General features: G+C 45.7%; 1 protein-coding gene across 1 annotated transcript; it reads right to left on the reverse strand.

The window, feature by feature from the left end:
* Window positions 1-4934: 4934 nt before the first annotated feature.
* On the reverse strand, window positions 4935-9085 carry LOC144753641 (histone H2B-like). The gene is made up of 2 exons (XM_078641263.1): window positions 8871-9085; window positions 4935-5279 (listed from the first exon to the last, which is right to left on the reverse strand). The coding sequence occupies exons 1-2, from the start codon at window positions 8985-8987 to the stop codon at window positions 5043-5045; spliced, it is 354 nt and encodes a 117-aa protein (XP_078497389.1). The 5' UTR covers window positions 8988-9085; the 3' UTR covers window positions 4935-5042.
* Window positions 9086-9627: the final 542 nt, after the last annotated feature.

The raw sequence follows: 9627 nt of genomic DNA on the forward strand, positions 1-9627 counted from the left end.
TTCCGTTTGTAAATCACAGCAAGGTTGGAGTCCCCAAAGCCCAGCCCCATAAAGTGCAACTGGTATGCATCTTGCTTTATAAATATTAACCATGTCTCCAATGCCACCGTCCCCCATATTAGAAGCAAATTTAAAAACACCATATATACTTTTGCTCATTTTGGCCCAAACGTGAGACAATTTGTGGTTCCATTTGCCGTCAGATGAAAAGGAAATGCCTAAATAGAAAAAATTATCCACGTTTTGCACTTATTGGTAAATCGGACCGCATACCATTGTAAATGTTTTAGCCTTAGCAGCTTCCTCTTACTGAAAAACCACAAACCCATCAATTAACCTCTGAAGGCCTACCGGCGTTCTAGATAAAAGCCCAGCGTTGTCCGCACAAAGCAGGACTGGGACTTCCTTGCCCTTCCACTAATGGGGAATCTGCCTGTATTAATATAAGGGCTGTGTCAAATTCATTAATAAATAGGGTAAAAAGCAACGGAGCTAGGCGGATACCACGTTTTACGTTAAAATTAGGGCTGCATTCGCCTAACTGGCCGTACCGTACTTTGGTCTATAGTTTTTCGTACAGCCTGGCTAAAAAGTAAACAATGGGTTTGGGGGCACCAAGACTGGCCATAATATAGCATGATCCACTAAGTCAAAAGCGCTGCTAAAATCAACAAAACATAAAAAGAGCTGTCCCTGTTTGGCATGTGTGTACTTTCTGACTAAGAGCTCCAGGTTAATACACTGTTCTAACGTGATGTATGACATTACCACGCATGCTTTTACATTGTGGAGAAGCGTGGCTCAGTGGTTAGAGGCGGCAGACCCGGAAGCTGAGATCAGCCGTGGACCAGTGTTCGATTCCCCGCCTCGGCGGGACTCGGGCTCAAAAATTCCACGGACTCGACAATTCTCGCTCCGGTGCCTACTCGACTCACGGGGTCATACTCTGTGACTCTGGGCAATAGCTTGCTTAATCTCCACTACGGCCCCTCGCGGCGGGATGCCTGGCTTTCACCTTGTGAATACCCAGCCGAGGTATCTCACAGGGGAATACCAGGACGGGTTCCCTAAGCAAGCGCCTTGAGAACCCTGGGTGATTCGTGCGCTATATAAATCGAAATAAGTTTACATTTACATCGCAAGTTTTACAACGCATGCCTTTACAACGCATAGTGCTTTGGGTCGCTGGATAGTGAATTATTTAATTTACTATTCCAACTCCAGTCCCCGTGGATAGTAGGGAAGGTGTTGGATAATAAATTAAATATATTCCCTATCCTAGAGCGCCCCCCAGCGCAACGCGTTGTAATGGTTTGCGTTGTAAAAGTTGCGATGTAAAAGCATTGCGTGGTAAAAGTTGCATTGTAAGTGATGTTTACCGTTCTAACGTGCCTAACCCCTTTCTAAAACCATATTGTGCCTGAGCCAGAATATCATTGTCCACGACCCACTCCTCCAATCTTAACAATAAAACCCTACTCATGATTTTGACTGAGGAGTCAAGCAAGGTAGTGGGCCAATAGTTTTTGGCTTTAGATTGGTCACCCTTTTTATAAATAGGAATAACACCAAATTGCCCTCAAGTGGACGGGCAACCCTCGGTTACTGCATCGTTAAAAACTCCTGTTAATATTTGTCCCCATAGTTCTGGTACTGGTCACAATTACTCAATCGTGAGCTCAAGCTAGTCACCCGCAGCCAACACAACAAAATGAACATTTTAGCTACTTAGTTTAGCAAGTCCTGACATTCCAAACCAACAGAAGGAATGCAATGTTTTAGCGAATAGGAGTATATGAAAAGAAAGGAACATCAAGAAAGGATGATTGAGGGAGGGTGGGGGGGGAAGACACCTACAGCAGATTTAAATAAAAATAAAAAGCCTCTCCTTAATACACATTGCCATACGTTGTGGTGACTGGAAATCTTCAATAGTGCAGTGCACAGTTTAACCTCCTAGTCAGAGCACTGCTGTCAGGAAATCAGTTAACAGTCTCCAGCCTTTTCAAGGAAGGTGAAACCCATTGAGAAAGCCTGAATGTTAGCTGCTCTGATATTTCTCCATCACTTCCATTTTGTTATGCATTACAACCATAGCACTGGCCATCTCTTCTTTGAAGTCATTATGCTGTTTAACTGTTGATCCAACTGTCCCCTTTTCACTTTAATTTGCTGCATATCACCCTTTGCCACTCGTAGCCACCTTGGTGCTCCTATCACTCTGGATTCTGTTGCCACAAGCACCCACCACCTTTGTCCTTGGGCAAATTCCCTCCACCCATCCATCTCCTCTCCATTCTCATTCAAAGCAGCGCCTTCACCTCTCGGTTTGGAAGAGTCAGGTTTCCCTCGTTAAGAGGGTCCCCATAATTATACAAAATACTCCATTGCGCTGCCGTCATGCAGTGACAGGACTCAGTTTTAAGCCCATGGGTCTCCCCCACTTCCTGGAGGGACTCTTCCCAGCAAGACCATTTCAGCCTACAAAGGCTCAGACCGAGTAATCCCTCCCACTAATGCTGGTTAGGCCAGCATCACTTCAGCAGTGGATGGCCCCCCACCATTTGTTCAAGATGGCTGTTGACACAAGATTACCGCAACACCCCCTCTTGCCAAACTTATCACCTCCCAGCTGGTCACACAACCCTTCATTCAAGACAGTTGTGCCATAAGGTCAAAGTTGCATTTCCAAAGACCTCGTCCAGATTAAGCAAGTGCATTCAGTTAATTTCAGCAAGAGAGATCGCTACCACTGGTTCATCTGAAGCTCCCTCACCGTCGGAGGTAAGTGCATCAAGTCACCACTGGAGGCCACACACAAGTCACGTCAAAGCCAGAGCAGCCATCTCGCATTCCACTCCCAGCCATGACCGTTTCCCCTCAATTATCGCATTTCACATATCGCAGCAGTACATTTGCCTCTTCATCTTCCCTTTCCTCAGACTCCTTTCTCTTTTCAGACTACCTCATAGCAGTCAGGAATATTTTTAGCCCTCCGGTAACCCCAGCTAATGGCACTAAACTACCTACGCTACACAGTCACGTTCAACCCCTATACTAACATAAGCCGATACCACTTATGGGCCCTCTGACCCCTTCACTCCAGAACCTCAAATCCTTTGCGTTCAGCGAGTGTTGCATTTTGCTTAACGTCTCAAACTTTAAGTCCCTGCCCGCTATGATTTAAGCCAGTCGCATTCAACATATGTCCAGGAGGGAAGATTGCAGGATAACAAGCAAAGCAGTTTTAGATTCATCATGTGTAAATCCTAACAATCTAGCGTGGATGTAGGGTGCCTCCACTTTGATTCAAGTGGGGTGGGGTAATATGTATACATACAACATACAACACACATATATACATACATGCACAGACACACAGACAAATTATATATATTTTTTAAATTCCCACTGCTGACTCGGACCCTCATCTAACTATGATCCTGGAAACCTCTCCAAAGTATGTATCTAGTTATTTGACACCATGGTTTTCATTCCACTGACGCAACCCAACTCGTTGCTACTTTCATTACATTCATCACTAGAACCATCTTGCAGAACCTACTTCTAGATCGCCCAGTCATGTTAAGAAACCTTTGATCACACGACCCAGATTGTATGCCCTATTCCCTGCATCACCGACAGCACTCAGCTGGCTATCCTACATTCTTCTTAATGAACTTTTGCCTTAAGGTTCTCCTTGCTCTCAACAACAACTCCATTAATTACAATTAAGACACCACCCTCTGATTCCCATGTCTTGCAACCATCATTTCCTCCACTTTCAATTTAGACCTTGAATTTAGAGTCAGACTGCCGCCGTGTCATCCAGCACTGGGTGGCCCTCTGCTTGCATGCTCAACTGTGATGGAATGTATTCCTTACATTTCTAAAACGCGACCTCCAGCTCACATATGCCTTTCAATTTGTCCCCTCCATCACATATCCACTCATGGGCTAGAAATCTGGATTTACGTTTGCAACCTACTATACTCCAGAGGCCTTCATAACTGCAACAACTACCTGCTAGAAAACTAATGACAATATCTGTAAAATCCAGCCAAAACAGTCCCTTCAAAACTGCCAAACTATGAATGTTCGCACCGGTCCTCAAAAAGTTGGACTGGTTACTGGAACAGTATTTGGTCTCCACGGCATATAATTTTCAGCACTTATTGCTTGTAATTAACTGGTGCAAGTCCGACCACCCTGGATAGCCTGCTAAAAATAAACAGAGCCGTAAATAAAATACTCAAGTATGCAAAGTTAGGATCACACCATTTCCAACTTCCTAGCTGAAATACTCGTCAGATACTTCCTGCTTTGAAATCTTTTCATAAAACCAAACCACACCTCCTGAGGTGACCTCAAAGTTCAGTTGTAACTTGCGTGGACTTAATCACTGGAACTCACTCCACACTGACTTCGCCCAATCTACCACTTTTTGGAATTACAAAAAAAATTAAACACACCCACACGTAAAGATCAACAATACCCACCCCTTCAGCCACGAGTACCATGTTCTTCTATAAAAGTACATACTTTAAAAATGTTCAGTCTGGAACGCCTTGCAATGTGTGCAGTATCTTCCATTGCTGCTCACGCCATCCCATTCACCTTACCAACAAAACTCATTTTTGTGGTAAGTACCGCATAATTGAATGCTAGGACTCGCATGTCTTATCAAAGCATTCTGGTTTTTGGAAATAAAATGCATCTGAACAATCAATGTAAATTCTCCTGCCTTCGCCCCATGGAACACTGAAACACTCGACACTTATAAATGAATCATTTGGGAACGAACGGAAAAACACAGGGAAGAAGACAAAACACCACCACACTGTAATACCCTCTTAAGGCTGAGTGAGCAAGTCTTATCTGTGCAATGGATTCCCCAGTGGCAAACCCCTAATGTAACATTCAGTTTTCGGACAGAAAACCTGAGACAGTTAGCAGTTTTGAAAACTTTATTTCCTTAAAGTTATCTCTATATACAATTACTGTTGATCCTAGCAGCAGTAGTTGGCTCTCCCTAGACGTCCTCATTTGCTGCTGGTGTACTTGGTGACAGCCTTGGTGCCCTCTGAGACGGCATGCTTGGCCAGCTCCCCCGGCAGCAGCAGGCGCACCGCAGTCTGCACCTCTCGACTGGTGATGGTGGAGCGCTTGGTGTACTGGGTGAGTCGTGCTGCCTCCGCCGCGATGCGCTCGAACACGTCATTCACAAAGGAGTTCATGATGCTCATTGCCTTGGAGGAGATGCCAGTGTCTGGGTGAACCTGTGGAAGATTGTACAGAACTCATGAACTAGACAAGGCAAGAGAAATTAACACAGCCTGAAGCCATGATCTGACTGCAGGGGTACATTAAGCTACAGCATAGTAAGGATGATATTCGGTGGTTGGAGGGAGGAGATAAACCTGGTTATGGAAAAATAGACAATATAAAGAACGCCCATCTAACACAAAGCTGCCAATCTCACAAAAGGTAACTCTCCCACAACCACAGCAACCCTAACTGGATGGATGGATCTGCTCTTACCCCACATTCTAATCACCTCTACCCCCTTCCCCCAAGGCCAGGCCAATCACAGGGACAATGTCTTCAAGTGGTGCATACAACTGTACCATGTCACCTCTGCACTTTTCCTGACTGAACCCACATTTTCCACCCAGTGGACTAATCTCAAGCTCACTGCAGGTGTTCCCACATTTGTGGTCGCTCTCCAGTAGAGCACAGATCTCAGCTGGACTGAAAGTCACCCAAGGTGTCAGACATCCTACTGTATAAAGCTTGCCTCCTCAGGAACACAAGGGAAGGCTGGCACTCAGCCGATTGTTCAAGCAGGAGCACAGCACTTTCTTTAACTTGTACTCCTAGTAGGGTGTCAGAGCATCTTGTTCAACCTTCCATGGAAAACCCATTTAAGATCTCAACTGGGGTCCTTCGGTTCCCCCAGGGCATGTGTGGTCCTTGCATGTGTGATGCACGGAGACTGCCTGCCTCTGCATGATTACATTGTACATCATATAAGACTGGCTCATGGTCTGAAGTAGAGCCTAAAGCCTACATCCAAGGCACCCCACAGAAATTTCACTTACTATGTGCATTTACATTGAGCCTAACAGCTTGATTTGGGGCAGTGAAAAGACTGAGCTTTTTGGTTTCTGGGGCAGCCTCCAAAACCACATTTAAGGAGCAACAGCTGAATGTCACTTCTGGAGTCTGATCTGACACCAGCCCTTATATTCTGGTATACAACGGTAACCACGCATTTTTTACAACGCGGTACCGTTACCACGCTACTTTTACCACGCAAGTCGTTACCACGACTTGCGCTGGGGGGTGCTCCAGGATAGTAAATAGTTTAATTTACTATCCAACTCCTTTCCCTAGAGTCCACGGGGACTGGAGTTGGAATAGTAAATTAAAAAATTTACTATCCAGCGTCCCTCCACGCAAGTCGTTGTAACGACTTGCGTGGTAAAATTAGCGTTGTAACGGTACGCGTTGTAAAAGTACGCGTGGTACCGTCATATATCCTTATATTCTACCATTTGTTGCTGTGACTTCCTCTACTGTAGAAAGCCATTTCTAAGCCAGATAAGTTGATCCCTGTTCAGGCTGGCGTTATGTATGAAAGGGATTCAATTGAGACCAGCTTCCTTTAAGCGCAAATAGTTCTAAGAAACAAACAATAACTCTACAGATGCGGGTTGACTTCAGAATCTCTGCAGCAGATAGGAGGAGCTAAATCATATCTGGGAGTTGGAGCCCACCTATTTATGGTAGCCTATATACCTTTCTTTGAGTCAGATGAAAACATATTTGTGTTCCAATGGTGGAGGCTGGAGACCCTGGACTGCTTTCACTTTGCGTACTGTGGTTTCAGCATAGGTTCCAATCCGACCATAACCTTGTGCCTCCAAGCCCCATAGGTACCGAATCAGTACAACGGAGGACCCTTAATTAATTTATGGCTTCAAAAATTATGGCTAAACAGTCATTTAGTGTTCACCCCTCAAATTCAGGACACTCAAGTTCTAACCCGAAAGTACCAGTCAGTCCATTTCCAGGGACCACGTGGTATCCAGATCATTGATAAAGTCCGTTCTAAGCCACTCTCCACCCCAAGCACAGTGGCAGGTGATCCCATGGCCAGTGAGCGCTTAGAAGCTCCAGTTGGCCACACTTCATCCTGTGCTTGCTCAGTGCTTTACAATCCAAGACACCCACTTCCTTCAGTGGTTCGGGATTTCCATTGCTCCCGAGCGGTGGGTCACTGAATTTTTGGCACAGACTGCTTCACTGCCATGTAGCCTGCTGTCAAGAAGTGGACGCCGAAATCCAATGAATTCAACAATAACACCTGTCTTCCAAACTGTAGAGGAAACTGGGAGGCTGTACAGAAGGATAACAGCGCTTGGAATACTTAAGGGCAATCTCATCGACCAGGGTTAGCTTGGCTTCCGGGGACGAGCGGTTTAACTGCTCTACATTTTCTCAGCACACACCGGTGCATGGATTTTTCATAATTACTTGCTCGGACGGGGTTTGATTATCTTGCCGATTTCACTGTAGCTGCCAGTCATAACTACCACTTCTTCGAGTAAGCTGCAGCCCCAGGGTTAAGAGTTGGAGCCGACAGGATCGGAGCCCGGGATCACCAATGGGTTGGAGGAACCATACCGGCCAGGGACTCTGCCAATAAACAACCAGCTGACGCAGGAACCAGCGCTAAAAACCTGCCCAACTAAGGGGCATATTATCTGCAATGGCGTAAAAAATTATCACCGTTTTAGCGGCAGAAGACTGCAGCTAAAGCGGCGATAATGTGCTTGATAATAAGCCCTTGTGAATTCCAATAGAAACCCATGTTATGGTGTGAACCTGGGCTTCTAATGGAATTCTCCAGGGCATATCATCAAGCCCATTATCGCCGCTTTTGCAGTAGTTTTCTGCCGCTAAACCAGCGATCATTTTAACACTGTCCTTGATAATATGGCCCTAAATAACTATTTTTCACCCCAAAGAGCCAGGCACGCAGAACCCAAACCAAAACTCACCAATCAAGATTTTCTAGTGCCTTCATTACCAACCCCCCATGAAACCATGAACCCAGGACGCTTTAGAAGCACCAGTCAGACTGACTACAATCACTCAGAATTATGGCTCTAACCGGACCAACTTCCACCTTCCTCAAACTAACCTTATTGGGGGTGGGGGGAAGGGGGGGAGAGAAGCAGCGTTAGGGGGTTGAAGATCATGCAACAGAGCCAAGCCCGCCATGACCCCACAAAGGGAAAACATTCTCCCTGCCGGCTCCCATAAATACTTGCAGTGTAGACCCACAGCATGGCCGAATGGCATGGCCCTCGTGATCCCAGCAGTGAGACTGACACCCATTTAACCCCAACACCTAACTAATAGCTCAGAAGTGTTCAAAGAACATGTCTTAGCACCCCATCAAGTCTAGGTTTTTTACCCCGGGATTTATATTTCCGTTTACCGTTAGAAGAAGCATGACTACAAGTCCCAGAATGCAACAAATGAAACGTCACTTAATGTGCTACTCGCACATGGACCTAGGACATTTGAGAGGCCCATCATGGCTACACACTAGTCCTCCCACACACGGAACCACCAACATAATTAGGCACCTACATTCAGGGCCACAGTTAAATCAAAGATCGTGACAAAATGTGTCTTCAGTCCAAAGCCCAAACACGATCAATCACTAGCCCAACCTGCTTCAGGCTATATCATACAGCGTAACCCCACCCCCTTTCCCCCAAAGCAAGTGATATGAATCCATCTTCCCACTTTCCCCTGGACGGAACTGTCCAAACACCAGTGAAAACCCCACGCACCTGCTTTAACACTTTATAAATGTACACAGAGTAGGTCTCCCTTCTCTTCCCCTTTCTCTTAATCCCTTTCTTGTCTCCTTGAGCCTTCGGTTTCTTTTTCCCAGGGTCTGAAGTCATGACTAAAGCACCTTCAGTTACCAGGGAATCCACTCACGTACTTTCTCAATGAGACCGCACTACCTGCTCTCTATAAGAGCCGACAAAGACCAGAGCGCCTTTAAACCAGGCCCTTTATGAACCTTGTGCAGACCCAGCTGGGTCCAATCCATGCGTGTCTCACAGGTGCGCGGGGCGGGGCACGCAGCTAGCTCTGTGATGCTTCTGCTAGCAACTAGGTCCCTGCTCTCCTGCCTTTGTGACATCACTGGAGGTCGGACCAGTCACTGGCTCTGTTCGTGGCTGGTTGAACTGCTACAACTAGACTGACCAAAGCAAACAAACCATTTCCTTGTGTTTGTAATTCTCTGATTGGCTGCTGTTATTCAGAGAGCTCAGACTGTCTCCTGGTAGATGTGTCTACATTAGACAGCCCAGTTTTTTTATAGTGCATTCTGGTACGTGTAGTCCCGAATTTAAAATGGGGAAAAAAAACGTAATTAGAAGTGCTGGAATGCTAAGACCATAAAGAAATATACAAGGGTAAAAGTAAAACACAAGCACGTGTTTTAACATAGGACTGATATCAAATAGACCAGGACAGCAAGCTCAAGTTATTTATGATTTCCTGCTGAATCTTAAGGCGAAAAACAGCTGTTAT

This window comes from Lissotriton helveticus, chromosome 5_1 (assembly GCF_964261635.1).
Source record: "Lissotriton helveticus chromosome 5_1, aLisHel1.1, whole genome shotgun sequence".
Lineage (NCBI taxonomy): Eukaryota > Metazoa > Chordata > Amphibia > Caudata > Salamandridae > Lissotriton > Lissotriton helveticus.

Bases quoted from the DNA above. Each gene is read 5' to 3' on its own strand.
- LOC144753641 (XM_078641263.1), bottom strand. From the start codon at position 8,987: ATGACTTCAGACCCTGGGAAAAAGAAACCGAAGGCTCAAGGAGACAAG. The intron at 5,280-8,870 runs GTGCGTGGGGTT...AATCTTCCACAG, and splicing joins TTTATAAAGTGTTAAAGCAG to GTTCACCCAGACACTGGCAT.